Source organism: Amblyraja radiata, chromosome 3, assembly GCF_010909765.2.
Source record: "Amblyraja radiata isolate CabotCenter1 chromosome 3, sAmbRad1.1.pri, whole genome shotgun sequence".
In the NCBI taxonomy this organism is placed as follows: Eukaryota; Metazoa; Chordata; class Chondrichthyes; order Rajiformes; family Rajidae; genus Amblyraja; species Amblyraja radiata.
In genome coordinates this window covers 57922264-57939829 of record NC_045958.1, presented here as the reverse complement: position 1 = coordinate 57939829, position 17566 = coordinate 57922264, and the positions used below count along the sequence as shown (strand labels likewise).

The following is a 17566-nucleotide window of genomic DNA, read 5'->3' as shown; positions in this document are numbered from 1 at the left end:
TTCGGATGCCCAGCTAGACCCACGGCAACTCGTCCATCCAGTCCGGGCCGGAGAGTCGCGCCTTCACCCAACAAGTGATCCATGGCCGACCACAGCTCAGAGGTGAACTGTGGCCCCCGGTCCGAGGAGATGTCCACCGGCACCCCCAAAGTGAGCAATCCAGTGCGTGGACAACGCACGAGCGCATGTAGCCATTGAAGTATCGGCCAGCGGTATGGCCTCCGGCCACCGCGTGAAGCGATCCACCATCGTGAGGAGGTGGGTGATGCCCCGGGACGGTGGGAGAGGTCCCACAATGTCCACGTGGAGATTGTTGAAATGCCGGCGTGGTAAACCAAATTCCTGGAGGGGCGCTGGATTTTCGCCGTTTGGCACGGAATGCAGGTGCGAGCCCAGTGGCCAACCTGCTTGCACAGACCGTGTTCAAGAAGGAACTGCAGATGCTGGAAGATCGAAGGTACACAAAAATGCTGGAGAAACTCAGCGGGTGCAGCAGCATCTATGGAGCGAAGGAAATAGGCGACGTTTCGGGCCGAAACCCTTCTTCAGGCTGATGGGGGGTGGGGGGGAAAAGGAAGGAAAAAGGGAGGAGGAGGAGCCCGAGGGCGGGGGATGGGAGGAGACAGCTCGAGGGTTAAGGAAGGGGAGGAGACAGCAAGGGCTAGCAAAATTGGGAGAATTCAATGTCCATACCACCGGACGCAAGCAACCCAGGCGGAATATGAGGTGCTGTTCCTCCAATTTCAGGTGTTGCTCACTCTGGCAATGGAGGAGACCCAGGACAGAGAGGTCGGATTGGGAATGGGAGGGGGAGTTGAAGTGCTGAGCCACCGGGAGTTCAGGTAGGTTATTGCGGACTGAGCGGAGGTGTTCGGCGAAACGATCGCCCAACCTCCGCTTAGTCTCCCCGATGTAAACCGTGCCACATGAACCAAGGAGCCATAAGTGCCGTAGTCGCCAGGATGGATGGGTGAGCCAGCCCGTGGATCACGTTGAAAACCCTCCGGCGCCAGGCGGCAGGGACAATGGGGCGCAGCTGACCGACGACACATCGCACAGGATTGTTGCTCCTCCAGGGCCGAGAGGGACATCCTCAAGGTGAAGGCCGGAGATGGCAGTCCGGTAGGCGGGCATCACACCGTCCGTGAGCTGAGCCTTCGCCAGGGCAGAATAGTCAATGCCGGGCGCCACCTCGAAAACGGTGTCGACGGCGAGGCGGGACAACGCGTCGGCCACCCGGTTCTCCTTTCCCTGGATGAAGCGGATGGAGGTGGTGTACTCGGAGATGTACGCCAACTGCTGTTGCTGTTGTGCGGACCAGGGGTCGGAAACCTTTGCCAGGGCAAATGCGAGCGGCTTGTGGTCTGTGTAAGCGGTGAATGGTCGGCCCTCTAGGAAGTAGCGGAAGTGGCGCACCGCCAGGTACAGAGCCAGGAGCTTGCAGTTGAAAGCGCTGTACTTCGTCTGGCCATGGTTGAGGTGCCGGCTGAAGAAGGCCAGGGGCCGCCAACCCCTGTCCGTCAGTTGTTCCAGCAAGGCACCAACTGCTTACTCCGAGGCGTCCACCATAAGGGCGGCCGGGCATTTTCCGTGGGTGCACCAGCAGTGCAGCCCGAGCGAGGGCCTCCTTCGCGCTGTCAAATGCCTCCACTGCCTCGTCGGTCCACTCGACGTCCCACCCGGCAGGAGTTGATACAGCGGCCGCACGATGTGGGCCGCGGATGGCACAAAACGGTGATAAAAAGCCACCATCCCGACGAACTCCTGTAGGCTGCGCACATGGACGGGGAAACTGGTGGATGGCGTCGACCCTGTCTGGCAGGGGAATCACTCCTTTCGAAGTCACGCGGTGGCCGAGGAAGTCGATGGTGGTCACCCCAAACCGGCACTTGGCGAGGTTCACAGCCAAACAATGGTCTGCGGTGGTATCAGCTTTCAGCCGCCAATAATCCCTGCAGGGTCGCCAGCCCCCGCTTGCCTTAGGGACCATGTGGAATGGGCTGTTTGAAGGGCGGACAATCCCCAAGGTCTCCATCGTGCGGAACTCCTGCCGTGCCAGACGTAGCTTATCCGGCGGCAGTCGGCGTGCTCGTGCGTGGAGAGGTGTGCCGGTAGTCGGTATGAAATGAATCACCCCGTGCTTGGGGGTCGACAACCGGAACTGTGGGGTCAAGATGTCCGGGAACGCGGCCGAGACCCGAGCAAAGCAAGAATCCACGGAGGACAGGGGGCGTACAACCGGCTCATCCAAACGCAGCGTGATCGGCTCCATCGTGGTGGCGTGGACCAAGCGCTGATGCCTGACGTCCACCAGGAGGTAGTGAGCCCAGAGGAAATCGGCACCGAGCAACGGTTGGGCGACATCAGCGATGGTAAACCTCCACGAGAAATGACAGGAGCCGAACACGATCAGGACCGTGCAAACCCCATACGTGCGGATGGGGCTGCCATTCGCCGCGGTGAGGACGGGCCCCCGCTTACCGGAACGAATGTCCGCCAATGAAGGGAGCAGGACGCTCAGCTCTGCCCCGGTATCCACGAGGAAGCGACTCCCGGTGCGTCGATCCCAGGCGAAGAGGCGATGAATCTGGCCGGCCGCCGCGGGGACTATTGGCAGCCGGCCCCGGCATTTCCCGGGAGCGTGCATGGCTGACGGCATTGTCCTGCTGCAACACCCCAGCGCTGGTGGTAATAGCACCAGTGCCTCCTGCTGGTGGCGCTTGGAGCCTGCTGGTGTGGTATCCGCCATGACCGCGGGGGCGATCGCACAGGCCTCCGGGATGCAGCTGTCACTCCTTCCACAGCTCCCCCGCCCAACCGGAGGAAATTGGGCGCTGCTGGAGTGATGGGCAGCGCGCTGACGTCATCCGGGCGTACCATCCACAGCGTGTCGGCGCGCCCACCGAGGGCCCTAATGTCTGCGAAGGAGGCGTTGGTAAGTTGTAGGCGGATGTAGGCCGGCAGCAGAGGTAAGTGCACTCGAACATTAGGCACGCCGTGTGCCCATCCAGGAGCGCGACCGTCTCGTTGAGGAGGCTAGATGGCCACCGGTCGCCTAGGCCCTCCATATGAAGGAACCTGGCAGCACGCTCCATCCTGCTGAGCCCATAATCCTGGAGCAGGAGCTCCTTAAGGCCGAGGTATTTCTCGGTGGCCGGGGGGTCTGCGAGGAACTAAGTGACCTCTCCGGCCATGTCTTGGTCAAGGGCCCCCATCAGGTAGTAGTAGCTGGTGTCATCCGCTATAATGCCCCACAGCAGGAATTGGGCCTCCACCTGCTGAAACCAGACGCGAGGCCGGGCGGTCCAGAAGGTAGGTAATTTAACAGAGACCACGTCGGGAGACAGGGCCCGGTCAGCCTGTTGGACGGACGGGCGGGCAGCTCTGTCTTTTGCCTCCAACATGACAACAATGGAGCGTCGGGGTCACCAATGTAGCGTGACGATAATCTCGAAATGAAGGCGAGGAGCCAGGTGTTTCGGGAGGTATTTTAATCGCTGTCCTTCTCCTGACCAGACGAGTCTGCAAGAGGGAGGTTGCACCTAAACCCCTGCCCTTTATCCCTGTAGCTAAGGGCCGCCCCCGGACTCATCCATTCCCGTGCCGAGGGGTTCGATAGTGGAAATGGCCAGATTCTTGGGAGCTGCCACAACCTCATATTTTGCTTGGGTAGTTAAGACTCCAGCGGTATGAACATTGACTTCTCCAATTTCAGGTAGTCTTTGCTTTCTCCCTCCTTCCCCTCCCCTTCCCAGCTCTCCAACAGCCTACTGTCTCCGCCTCTTCCTTTCTTTTTCCCGCCCCGCCCCCCCCCCCTCCCCCCCCCCCGACATCAGTCTGAAGAAGGGTCTCGACCCGAAACATCGCCTTTTCCTTCGCTCCATAGATGCTGCCTCACCCACTGAGTTTCTCCAGCTTTTTTGTCTGCGTCCAATTTTTGTCTACGTAATTTATCCATTCATATATTCAGTTCCGTATATGCAATTTTTTTAGCATTGCATTATTTTATGCAATATTAATGTATGAAATACATAATAATAATCCATTTTATTGTCGTTGTAAATATATACAATGAAATTTCAGGCGCACTGCCCGAGCGGGGCTCCAACGTATCAGATAAATAATAACGAAAAACGAATAAAAACGGCAAGGAAACGTCGTCAAGTCATAATATGCAATAATATTTCACAGTATAGTGTTGTACATCTGCCTAGAATGTTTAATTTCTCAAATTCGCAGCTTCCAAGAATCAACTTCACTTGCATCTCTGCTCTCCACTTTGAATACTATCAACATACATTCAAATTGCAGAGCAATCATACTGCATCAGATTGGTAATCTCGGCATGTGTACAGATGATGAATTGGCCTGGATCTCTGCCAAAGATTCTGGTTGCACCTCATGTAGATTTGTGAAATGTACCTAATAAAGCAATATAATCATTTTACTAGCGTGGAATCTTCAAATGATTTAAATTTATGGACTATCGTAGGGAGAAACGTGTGAGACAAACCACCATAATCATGATTCTGTTATTGATCCCAGTCTTCATAAAAGTTGCATATAATGGTAATGTTTTAAATGTATTTTTATTCCAAGAATGTGGCCATCATAGAAATATAGAAAAATAGGTGCAGGAGTAGGCCATTTGGACCTTCGAGCCAGCACCGTCATTCAACATGATGATCATCCAAATCAGTACCCCATTCCTGCTTTTTCCCATATTCCTTGATTCAGTTAGCCCTAAGAGCTGAATCTAACTCTCTCTTGAAAACATGCTGTGAATTGGCCTCCACTGTCTTCTGTGGCAGAGGATTCCACAGATTCACAACTCTGGGTGAAAAAGTTTTTCCTCATCTCAGTCCTAAATGGCCTTATTCCTAGAGTGACATGCTTTGTGCTCGCTCCACCACCTTCTGCTGGTGAAGTGAGCTCAGTGAAATTCATGGAGCCTTGAAACTTGTGTTTTATTGTATCAGTGTTGCAATGTCACACCAATAATCCATTCGTAGCTGTTAAGTATATTATATCATATTGATGAGAGAAATAATGTAAGAACAAGGAACAGCAGATACTGATTTGTATCAAATAAAGACACAAAGTTCTGGAGTAACTCGGCGGGTCACTGCCATCACTGGCATTGCTTGTCCATCCTTTGTTCCCCCAGAATCAATTGCTTTGAGTCTGGATGTTGTATGTGGGCCAGGAAGAATAAAGATGATAGATTTTCTTTCCTGAAAGACATTAGTGATCAGTGGTTGAGAACATTGCGAATCAGTGATTGAGAACATTGAGAATCTAGTGGTGTGACCCAGTGCACTGCCAGGTCCATAGTATTATGTCATAATCTTATCAAGCATTACAGTTGTGGCAATTCACTGTTATAAACATTAGTAAGAATATAGTTTTGATATTTTAATAATAATATAAACAAAACTGTCTGAACAATATTCTTACTACTTGAATTTTGAAGACTTTTCCACATGGAATGAAAATATGCAATTTTTTCATGTACATACAATATATAAGGGTAATGTAAGGATTAAAATGTAGTTCTTCTTAATACTGACAGCATTGAAGATCCTCTCTTTGTCACCCGTGCACGCCTCGCCCAAGGTAGCCCTAGTCCTAGTGATGCCCTTACTGCAAATAGCATCTTCTGCCGTGGTCATGGAATGTACATCAGATGGAAATGTTACAGTATTTAACCAGCAATTGGCTGTGAAATTGCTTGATATCATCCGAAGAGAGGAAACTGAGTTTGTGAGCAGACAGGAGGTAGGACAATTTTTTTAAAATCTTATGTATAAAATACAGCAGCAAGTAAACTGATCTTTACACTTTGGAGAAAATTCATAATTAAGTGAGATTTTATTTAAAGATTATAGCATAAACTAAATCATTGTCGTGTTAATTACTAACTTCCTCACAAATGGTATAAATAACTCCTTTCTCAGATACATGTACAGTGCCCTCCATAATGTTTGGGACAAAGACCCATCATTATTTATTTGCCTCTGTACTCCACAATTTGAGATGTGTAATAGAAAAAATCACATGTGGTTAAAGTGCACATTGTCAGATCAGGGCTCTCGCTTAACTTTTTTTCCCTGTTGCCAGCCGGGCAACCTTGGCAGCTTTTTAGGTTGCCAAATGGCATTTTAGGTGGTCATTTAAGATGGCTTGCATGACGCGTGCTCGGACGAAGTGCGAAGTTACCAGTCGGAATTATGCTCAATGAAGCATTCACATATTATTTCTGCTTCAAATAAAGTCACAAACTAACATATTCACCAATCAAGACATGATATATACCACAATGACATGCAGCAAAATTATAATATGGTATCTCAAATCTTTTTACACATTGCAATTAATGCAATTTTTATTATTTCTTTCCACTTCCAAACAAAAATGTGGTTGGATTATTCAGCGTATGATCAACCTGTGTCAATAAATCCTGGGCCTTGATAACATATATGCTTAACCATGCACACTACAGATTGATGCAAGCATGTTTTCTGTGAAGGACCAAAAATTATCATGACATGGCCATAGCATTGGTCGTTATTGCTATTGGTACATAAACACTCTCGCTTCCCACATAATTTATCCACAACAAAATATACAGGTTGCAAGGAATTTTCTAAAGGCATTTTATGATAATAGCTGTTAAAACTGACTATACCCATCTGACAGGTTAAACATTACACTAACTAACAAGAGATGGCCAAAGGACATAAATGCAGCAAATGTTTGGTAATATATTTAAAGGTGTCAAGACGCCACATTACCGGATATTCAGATTAGATGTATGTGGCAATGAAGATACCCAGTTTGTAAGCATCATTTTTTAAAAAAATTGTTGATAAACGCTTTTTCCATCATACCCACTTCAGAATTAACGTTACAATATCAACTGAAATATCTCCTGACCAAATTTGTGATGTATCTGACAGACTGTCGAAGTAAAACCTGGATAAATCGTTGTGAATGTTGTGTCATTAAATAACTACAGTACTGATACTCCATATTAAGAGCATTGATTTGCCATTAAAATGAATTCTGTAATAACGTGTCAGTGACAATCGAACACTGCGGTTTTAATGTTTCACGTGTTCACAATTTAATTAATCCATCTTTATGGATTAAAACAAATAAAAACATTGGGAATTAAAACATATTTGATCGCATTTCGTTATCAAAAATAGTCAATGTTAGCTCTGAAGACATTTCTAGCACAATAGGGTCGGGAGGGGGGGGGGTGTGTATGAATCAGTGCAGGATGGATAGATGGCGGTGGGGGGGGGGGGGGGCTTGAGAAGGCAATCGGTGCGGATTGGATGGATTGAGGCAGGCGTGTTGGTTGGAGTAGGTAAAATTGTGAGGGGAGAGTGCGGGGATGACAGTGGGGTTGAATGGGGGGGATCTGTGCAGGATGGATGGGGGGAGCAGTGCAGGATGAAGGGGTGAGCAGTGCTGGATGAATGGGAAGGGGGGTCAGTACAGGATGAATTGTGGGACCAGTGTAGGATTGATGGGGAGTGGTGGGAGAATCAATGCGAGGTGGCTAGGGAGATCAGTGCAGGATGAATAGATGGGGGGGGGGGGGGGGGGGGGGGGGGGGGGAGTGGGGAGCACTGGGGTTGTCAGTGAGGACTGAATAGAGGCAGGAATGGGGATCAGTGCGGGATGGAGAGGAAGGGTCTCAGGATAAGGGGAGTGGAGGGGGTGTACAAGAGAGAGAGGAAGGGGCAGAGGAGGTGGGAAGGAAGGCCAGCGCTCCTCGGACAACATCTATCAGGCACGGAAATCTCAACCAAAATATGGAGGGGCCCGCAGACAGAATATCTTGGCGGCCGTGCGCACATGCGCACACTCACACACACGCGCATGCGCACACTCACACACGAGGCTTCAGTGAACGGTAATTTCAGCTCAATCCAGCACTAAATACAGCTCAACAGCCTGTCTCGCCTACAGCCCTGTCTCAATCCAGACAGGGCTGTTGGTTAACCTGGCAGGACAGGCAGAGTGAGCTGGGTTTTGCGCTGGCTGTGGGCCTGGGGGCACCGCGCCCGTCTGACTCCCGACGCCTCTGGCCACCCCCGGGCGTGTGGAGACTCTCGGGTGGGTGGGGGGATGGTCCAGTGGTGGTTCGGCAGCGATTGCAGCGCCGGAGAGCCGTGATCAATCCTGGCTGCGGTGCAGGACTGCCGAGAGTGTTTTGGCACGTCTCCCTCCTCCAATCACCCCCCCCCCCCCCCCTACTCTGACCGACACCTTCCTCCTCCAAAGGTTTGTTTTGAAAGCGCCGTTGGCGGAGTGGCAGCAGCAGCCGTTATCAGGCCGGGCGGGGTGCGGGAGGTGGAGGAGATGGAGCCGTCGCCGCTGCTGCTGTGCGGGGCCCATCATTTGCTCCGACCCTCCGTCACGCCACACTTTCCCACAACCGTCGCCGACACAAAACGTCACGTTCCTTTTCTCCAGAGATGCTGCCGGACCCGCGGAGTTACTCTAGTTTTTCAAGTTCAAGTTCAAGTGAGTTTATTGTCATGTGTCCCTCTATAGGTCAATGAAATTCTTGCTTTGCTTAAGCACACAGAACATAGTAGGCATTTACTACAAAACAGATAAATGTGTCCATATACCATGATATAAATATATACACACATGAATAAATAAACTGGTAAAGTGCAAATAGCAGAAAGTGGTTATTAATAATCAGAGTTTTGTCCGAGCCAGGTTTAATAGCCTGATGGCTGTGGGGAAGTAGCTATTCCTGAACCTGGTTGTTGCAGTCTTCAGGCTCCTGTACCTTCTACCTGAAGGTAGCAGGGAGATGAGTGTGTGGCCAGGATGGTGTGGGTCTTTGATGATACTGCCAGCCTTTTTGAGGCAGCGACTGCGATAAATCCCCTCGATGGAAGGAAGGTCAGAGCCGATGATGGACTGGGCAGTGTTTACTACTTTTTGTAGTCTTTTCCTCTCCAGGGCGCTCAAATTGCCGAACCAAGCCACGATGCAACCGGTCAGTATGCTCTCGACTGTGCACCTGTAGAAGTTAGAGAGAGTCTTCCTTGACAAACCGACTCTCCGTAATTTTTTGTGTCTATCTTCGGTATAAACCAAGTTGCCAAGCCGAGGAAAATGACTCGCCATTTAGGTTGCCCTGCGGCACTTTGAGTGGTCAGTGGCACCCGGGCAACCGTTAATTTCGAGCCCTGCAGATTTTATTAAAGGGTATTTTTATACATTGTGGTTTCACCATGTAGAAATTACAGCTGGGTTTATACATAGTCTCCTCATTTCAGGGCGCCATAATGTTTGGGACACATGGCTTTCACAGGGGTTTGTAATTGCTTAGGTGAGTTTAATTGCCTCCTTAATGAGACAGCTCTCAGCACTTAGTCTTTCCTCCAGTCTTTCCATCACCTTTGGAAACTTTTATTGCTGTTTATCAACTTGAGGACCAAAGTTGTGCCAATGAAAGTCAAAGAAGCCATTATGAGACTGAGAAACAAGAATAAAACTGTTAGAGACATCAGCCAAACCTTAGGCTTACCAAAATCAACTGTTTGAAAGATCATTAAGAAGAAAGAGAGCACTGGTGAGCTTACTAATCGCAAAGGGACTGGCAGGCCAAGGAAGACCCCCACAGCTGATGACAGAAGAATTTGCTCTATAATAACACATTCCAAATCCATACCTAACACCTGTCCGACAGATCAGAAACGATCTTCAGGTGTCAGGCATGGATTTGTCAATGACCACTGTCCACAAAAGACTTCATGACCAGAAATACAGAGGTTACACTGTAAGATGCAAACCACTGGTTAGCCGCAAAAATAGAATGGCCAGGTTACAGTTTGCCAAGAAGTACTTAAAAGAACAACCACAGTTCTGGAAAAAGGTCTTGAGGACAGACGAGACGAAGATTAACTTACATCAGAGTGATGGCAAGAGCAATGTATGGAGGAGAGAAGGAACTGCCCAAGATCCAAAGCATACCATCTCATCCGTGAAACAAGGTGGTGGGGGTGTTCTGGCCTGGGCATGTATGGCTGCTGAAGGTACTGGCTCACATATCTTCATTGATGATACAACTGCTGATGGTAGTAGCATAATGAATTCTGAATAATGAATCATATCTACTCAAGTTCAAATAAATGCCTCAAAACTCATGGACCAGCAGTTCATTCCACAGCAAGACAATGATCCCAAACATACTGCTAAAGCAACAAAAATGTTTTGCAAAGCTAAAAAATGGTAAATTCTTGAGTGGCCAAGTCAATCACCCGATCTGAACCCAATTGAGCATGCCTTTTATTTGCTGAAGAAAAAACTGAAGGGGCCTAAAACAAACATAAGCTAAAGATGGCTGCAATACAGGCCTGGCATCACATCACCAGAGAAGACTCCCAGCAACTGGTGATGTCCATGAATCACAAACTTCAAGCAATCTTTGCATGCAAAGGATATGCAACAAAATATTAAACATGACTACTTTCATTTACAAGTTGCAGTGTCCCAAACCTTATGGTGCACTGAAATGGGGGGGGGGGGGGGGGGGGGGGGGGGGGGACTATGTATAAACACTGCAGTAATTTCTACATGGTGAAAGCAAAAATGATAAAAATGGCCTTTATTAAAATCTGACAATGTGCACTTTTACCACATGTGCTTTTTTCTATTACAAATCTCAAGTTGTGGAGTACAGAGACAAATTTCATTCTAAATTTTGTTCTGTTTCCCAACAAATAAAATTTACTGTTTAATATAGAATGTTGGATTTTCCAGAAGAAGATTAGAGATGTCTCATATAATCGTGTGGTATGCACTGTCATCTTGTGGAGACAAACAATATTTCTCATGTTAATGTGATAAATGTGATCATGTTAATCTCATTGCAAACTCTGCAACTCTCTCACTTTGGTTTTCACTCTTGGATATTTTCAATCACGTGTATTGGTTGATCCAGACAAGCAAGTTCCTGGATGTTGATCTATCTGTGAACCGTAAGGAATACACTTCAATGATTTGGGATCAGGGATTTAAGTCATCCTGCTTGTCAGTTAGGAGTTTTGTGAATTTATTCTTAATGTAATCTGAATATGGATGAAAATGAGACGAGCTGTCCCAACTTGCTGCTTTTATTTGTTAATAATTTTGGTACCAACATTTCCTATTCCTTGATAATATGTATAATGTTACTTATGTATTGTTGAACTTTTTGAATTGCTCTTTTGTGTGTTTAACTTTGCTAGAATTGTTCTGCTTTCTTCTAGCCGTCTCCTGAGCTTGCATTTCACATTACCAGTTGGTATAGAACTCTCTTTGCAACTTGCAAACTGCTGGATGATTTCAGTTGCAATGTCGAATCCACTTCAGTTTGGTTGTCTTCTGTCAAATCAACACTGGCTCTAAATGACAAAGTGCCTGAACACATTACTCTCCTGATTGCTTATGTAATTTTAAAAGAGGACGGGGAATGTCTACAGAACGCTCTGGAAACTGCTGCAGAATTGGCTAAAGCCGATGCTTCTCAGGTAAGAACAGTTGGGGTCACCTTGAAAAGCCTTGGGAAAGCATGAGTGTGCTGGATATTGATGTACTGATGGAGGTTGGATGAAAATATTGCATAATGGGAGGTATGTTTTGCATGCCTGCAATAGCTGCAGGAAGCAGTCTCTATGTCCTTTGTTTCCAATGGCACCTCATGTGAGCTGAGAATTTGTTCAAGTTGGGAAAGTTATGCTGTGACTATCAGGTGATGGATATTCAAGATGACTTTTTGTCATTGAACGTTCTGAGTTTATTCATTCTAGTTAAAATAAACAAAGCAACAAAGCAGCAACTACTTTTTCACAAAATTGCGACCAAATGCAGTTCCTCTCAGAGCGCCCAGAGCGGTTAGTGAAATAATTGTACTCATCAAGGAGCATGGACGAGGCAGAAAGTGTGGGAGGTGATCACACCACAGATTCAGCCAGAGTGGGTGAGTGCTAGGAGGGTCAGGCAGTGCAGGAGTCCCTTGTGAAAATGCCCTTCTGGAACAGGTATGTTGCAATGGATACTGCTGGGGGATTGACCTTGGAGGATAGTAGCAGCAGCACCACGACTGGCTCAACAGGGAAGTACAACATCCAGACAAGCAGTAGTGATAGGGGACTCAATAGTCAAGGGGGCAGACAGGATATTCTGTGGCAGTGAGTGAGATATCAGATGATATGTTACCTCCCTCGTACCACTTTCTCTGTGTAAGTACAGAACATGATGAAAGGGGAGGGTGAGCAGTCTGCATGGTGAGCAGTCCGTGTTGTACTGACAGCCAGGGTAAGAATAGAGGTTTATGTTCACTTGGAAAGTTAGGGAAGAATTAGGAGGAGCCATTATAGTTATGGGTGGTCATGTCTCACTAATTTAATTGTTTTGAGGAGGTGAGCAGGAAAATCAAGGGCAGAGCATGCATGTAAAGTTGTGCTTTACACAGACATCAGGAAGATTTTTGACATTGTCCCAGATCGTAGACTGGTGCAGAAAGTTAAGGGTCAAGGGATCTGAGGTTTTTTAGTAACCTGGATCCAATATTGACCGGGTGTTAGGAGGCAGAGGGTAATCGTAGTTGGGTGTTTTATGGCCGGAAATCTCTAACATGATACATCACAGAGATTAGTACGGTATCTTTGTTGGTTATAATTTGTATAAATAATTTGTATAAGAATGTAAAGCCCCTGTCCCACTTTCACGACCTAATTGGCGACCTCTGCCGAGTTTGCCCTTGACTCATACTCGCAGCATGGTCGCCACGAGGTCGTAGGAGGTCTTCGTAACTCTTCCTCATAGAAACATAGAAAATAGGTGCAGGAGTAGGCCATTCGGCCCTTCGAGCCTGCACCGCCATTCAATATGATCATGGCTGATCATCCAACTCAGTATCCTGTACCTGCCTTCTCTCCATACCCCCTGATCCCTTTAACCACAAGGGCCACATCTAACTCCCTCTTAAATATAGCCAATGAACTGGTCTCAACTACCTTCTGTGGCAGAGAATTCCACAGAATCACCACTCTCTGTGTGTAAAATGTTTTTCTCATCTCGGTCCTAAAAGACTTCCCCCTTATCCTTAAACTGTGACCCCTTGTTCTGGACTTCCCCAACATCGAGAACAATCTTCCTGCATCTAGCCTGTCCAGCCACTTAAGAATTTTGTAAGTTTCTATAAGATCCCCCCTCAATCTTCTAAATTCTAGCGAGTACAAGCCGAGTCTATCCAGTCTTTCTTCATATGAAAGTCCTGCCATCCCAGGAATCAGTCTGGTGAACCTTCTCTGTACTCCCTCTATGGCAAGAATGTCTTTCCTCAGATTAGGAGACCAAAACTGTACACAATACTCCAGGTGTAGTCTTACCAAGGCCCTGTACAACTGCAGTAGAACCTCCTTGCTCCTATACTCAAATCCTTTTGCTATGAATGCTAACATACCATTCGCGTGAGTGGTCTCCGTGTACCCGTGGCCTCAAGTAGGTCGCTGCGTTTTTTCCAGCCTGATAAAAAATGTCCACGAGTAAAAAAAAGGTTGGCATGGAAAAAATTGACGCATTTTATTCGTAGGTAAGTCGTAGGTAGGTCGTGATGGTAGTCGTAGATAGTCGTAGGTAGTCGTAGATAGTCGCAGGTCGGTAACTGGCCCGAGAAAAAATGCAAACATGACATTTTATCATGTGATAATTTTCCACTCGTAGCTAGTCGTAGTTGGTCTTAGGTGAGGAAGACTGAGGTCGAGGGGGGTCATAGGAGGTCGTAGACATAGTCGTAGGAGGTCTTTTACTTCGGCGAATCAACACGACCGTAACATTTTTTTCAACTTGTCTAGGGTCTTCTAAACTCGTGGATTAAGTCGTCCAAGTGGAACAGGCACTTAAGGGGTTTGGTTAGTAAGTTTGCAGACAATACAAAAATTGATGTAACTGTAGATAGTGAAGAAGGTTGTCTGAAGATACAGTCGGGCATAGATTAGCTGAAGAGTGAGGTTAAAGACAAACACAAAGTGCTTTAGTAACTTGGCGGGTCAGGCAGCATCTCTGAAGGACATGGATAGCTGACGTTTCGGGTTGGGAACCTTCTTCAGACTGATTGTGGTAGGTGAGGGGAGCAAAGCTGGAAGGGAAGAGGGTGACAAAGCCTAGCAGGCAATAGGTTAATACAGATGATGGAAGGTTTTGATAGGCAGATGGTTGGAACAAAGGCCAGAGATGAAAAGACAGACAGTGTGAGACAAACGGGTTGAAGAGTTGCAAATTATGAAGCTAGAGGAAGGAATGTGGATGGTGAGGGAGAAATGGGTGATAGTCTAGGCCGGGAAAAGAAGAGAAGTGGGAGGGGGTGGTTTTGATAGTTTGCTAAAATTCGAGAATTCTATGTTCGTACTGTTGGGCTTAAAGCTACCCAAGCAGTATATGAGGTTCTGTTCCTCCTGTTTGTGTGTGGCCTCACTCTGGCAATGGGTGAGACTCGGGACAGAAAGATCAGTATGGAAATGCAAAGAGGATTAAAATGGTTAGCAACCGAGAGATCCAATAGGCCTTGGTGGACAAAGCGTAAGTGTTCAGTGAAATGGTTGCCAAGTCTATGCTTAGTTTAGTTCAGTTTAGAAATACAGCACAAAAACAGACCCTTCAGCCCACCGGGTCCGCACCGACCGGCGATCCCCGCACATTAACACAAGCCTACACACACTTGGGGGAATTTACACTTATACCAAGTATACAAACCCAAGCCAATTAACCTACAAACCTGTACTTCTTTGGAGTGTGGGATGAAACCAAAGATCTCGGAGAAAACCCACTTGATCACGGGAAGAACTTACGAACTCCATACAGACAGCACCCGTAGTCGGGATCGAACCCAGGTCTCTGGCGCATGCAAGTGTTGGACACTGGGATACAGTAGATGAGGTTAGATTAGGTGCACAAGAAACTCTCACTTGGAAGGGCTGATGTGGTCTCTGCATGGATGTGAGGGAGGAGGTATAAGGACAGGTGTTACAACTCCTGCGGTTCCAGGGGAAAGTGCCTGTGGAGGGGGTTATTTGGGTGGGAAGGGATTAGTGAACCAAGGAGTTATGGGGGGAATGGTCTCTGCAGAAGGTGGAAAGAGGAAAGAAGATGTGATTAGTGATAGGATCACATTGGAGGTAAGGAAATGTCGTAGAATGATATGGTGAAAGCGAAGGCTGGAGGGTGAAAGATACGGACCAGGGGAACTCCATCCTTGTTTCGTCTCGGGAGAGGGGTGTGCGAGCAGAACTATGAGGCACAGAGGAGACGCGGATGAGGGATCCATCTATGACAGCAGGGGGGAAAAGATGTTTACTAACGAAAGAGGATATCTCAGATGCCCCAACATAGAAAGCCTCATCTTGGGAGCGGACCGAGAAATTAATCGGGGATAGTTTCTTTGCAAGAGGCAGGGTGGGAAGAGGTGCAGTGACATGTCGGTGGGTTTGTAGTAGACATCAGTCAGTGGTCTGTATCCTGTAATGGAGACAGCGAGATCAAGAAAAGGGAGAGAGATTTGAGAGAGTCCAAGTGAATGTGAGGGCAGGTTGGAAGTTAGTGATAAAGTTAATGAAATCAACAAGTTCTGCACAAGTGCAGGAGGCAGCCTCAATGAAGTCCTCGATGTAGTGAAGAAAGATTTGGGGGATGGTGCCAGTGCACATTGGGAACAAGGACTGTTCAATGTAACCAACAAAAAGTCAATGTGAAGTAATGCATTTTGGGAGGTCAAATTCTGTTAGGACATAGAGAATAAATGACTGGGGCCTTGGGAGCATTGATGTATAAGGAGATTTGGGGTGAAACTCCATAGCTCCATGAAAATTATGACATTGGTGGACAGGGTAGTGAAAAGCATTTAGTATGTTTATCTTCATAGGCTGAGGCATTGAGTGCAAGAGTTAGGACATCGTGCTGCATTTGTACAAATCATTGGGTTGACTGCACATGGAGTATATTTTATAGTTCTGGTCACTAGACCACAGGAAAGATGTAGTGATGGTGAGTTTGCAGAAGAATCTCACCAGGGACTTACCTGGAATGGAGGGCTGTAGATATCAGGAGATATTGCATAGACTGGGTTTTACTCGCTGGAACGTAGGAGGCTGAGGAGTGACCTAATAGAGTTCTAGAACAGTTTGAGGGGCACAGAGAAGATAGATATTAAGAATCTATTTTCCCCAAAGCAAAGGAGCCTGAAACTAGAGAACAAAGAGGGAACAAAACAGTTTTTCACACAAGGATAGTAAATATCTGGATCAAGCTGCAGAGGAGGCAGATATAATTACAACATTTAATAGGTGTTTGGACAGGTACATGGATAGGAAAGGCTAAGGGGGTTATGGGCCTAACCCAGCCAAATTGGATTAGCGTTGATGAGCATCGTGTTCGGCATGTATGAGGAGGACTGAAAGGACTCATAATTTTGCAATATGTTTTTATGATTCCAACATTTCACCATCTTGATGTTGAGTCAATTAAATTGTTGTTTTAATGAAGCAGCTTTACAGCTTTTCCTTAATTTTAGCTGTTTGTTGAAGAGGACCACATTTATTTAATGACACCTAAATAGTTCCTTGGGTAATGGCCAAGTAATGTAGTCCACCATTGTTTTTCATTGTAGGTACCACATCTGATTTCTGTTTTGATGTTCAAGTTGGGAAGGCCACTGGAACCAACTTTGTGTCATGCTATCCTTTATACTCTTCCTGCTCTGGGCACACACAAGGTTTGTGTTATGAAATAGTATTCATCAAGCTAAGAGAGTTGTGAGTATTTTGAAAGTAATTAAAGGTGCAAAATTGTTGGCAAGCTGACTTCTAACCCTTTTACCTTCTGATATTAGGTTTGTGTTGCTCAGATCATTCATGCCATACAAATGATGCGGAAAACACCAAAACTTAAAGCCATATCTCTGCGTCTTATGACAATTCTGTGGGAAAATCAGGTGAGATTGACTTGGTGTATACGTCACCAGACAATGCTATCTCTGCAGTTTCCACAGGATGCACTCTATAGAATGTCCAAATGAAGATTATTACTTTTTGTATTCTCCAAATGGAGAATAGAAATCTATATGTACGTCTGTTATGGAATAATTGTAGTCAACAAAAATCGCCATATGGCTTGGGTGGTTAAATTGAATATTTTATGGATTATTTGGAACAACAGGCACCTGATTAATTTTGAATAGAATCTTGAATAAAACATAGAAACATAGAAAATAGGTGCAGGAGTAGGCCATTCGGCTCTTCAAGCCTGCACCACCATTCAATATGATCATGGCTGATCATCCAACTCAGTATCCTGTACCTGCCTTCTCTCCATACTCCCTAATCCCTTTAGCCACAAGGGCCACATCTAACTCCCTCTTAAATATAGCCAATGAACTGGCCTCAACTACTTTCTGTGGCAGAGAATTCCACAGATTCACCATTCTCTGTGTGAAAAGAATGTTTCTAATCTCGGTCCTAAAAGACTTCCCCCTTATCCTTAAACTGTGACC

General features: G+C 46.8%; 1 protein-coding gene across 3 annotated transcripts in view; it reads left to right on the top strand.

Moving 5' to 3' along the window:
• Positions 1-17566, top strand: part of focad (focadhesin) — a 233122-nt gene that overhangs the window by 103548 nt on the left and 112008 nt on the right. For all 3 annotated transcript variants that reach the window (XM_033017834.1, XM_033017835.1, XM_033017836.1), the window contains 4 exons: positions 5573-5778; positions 11289-11549; positions 16685-16789; positions 16907-17008. In XM_033017834.1, the coding sequence (XP_032873725.1) occupies positions 5573-5778; positions 11289-11549; positions 16685-16789; positions 16907-17008 (674 nt within the window). The remainder of the gene's footprint in view (positions 1-5572; positions 5779-11288; positions 11550-16684; positions 16790-16906; positions 17009-17566) is intronic.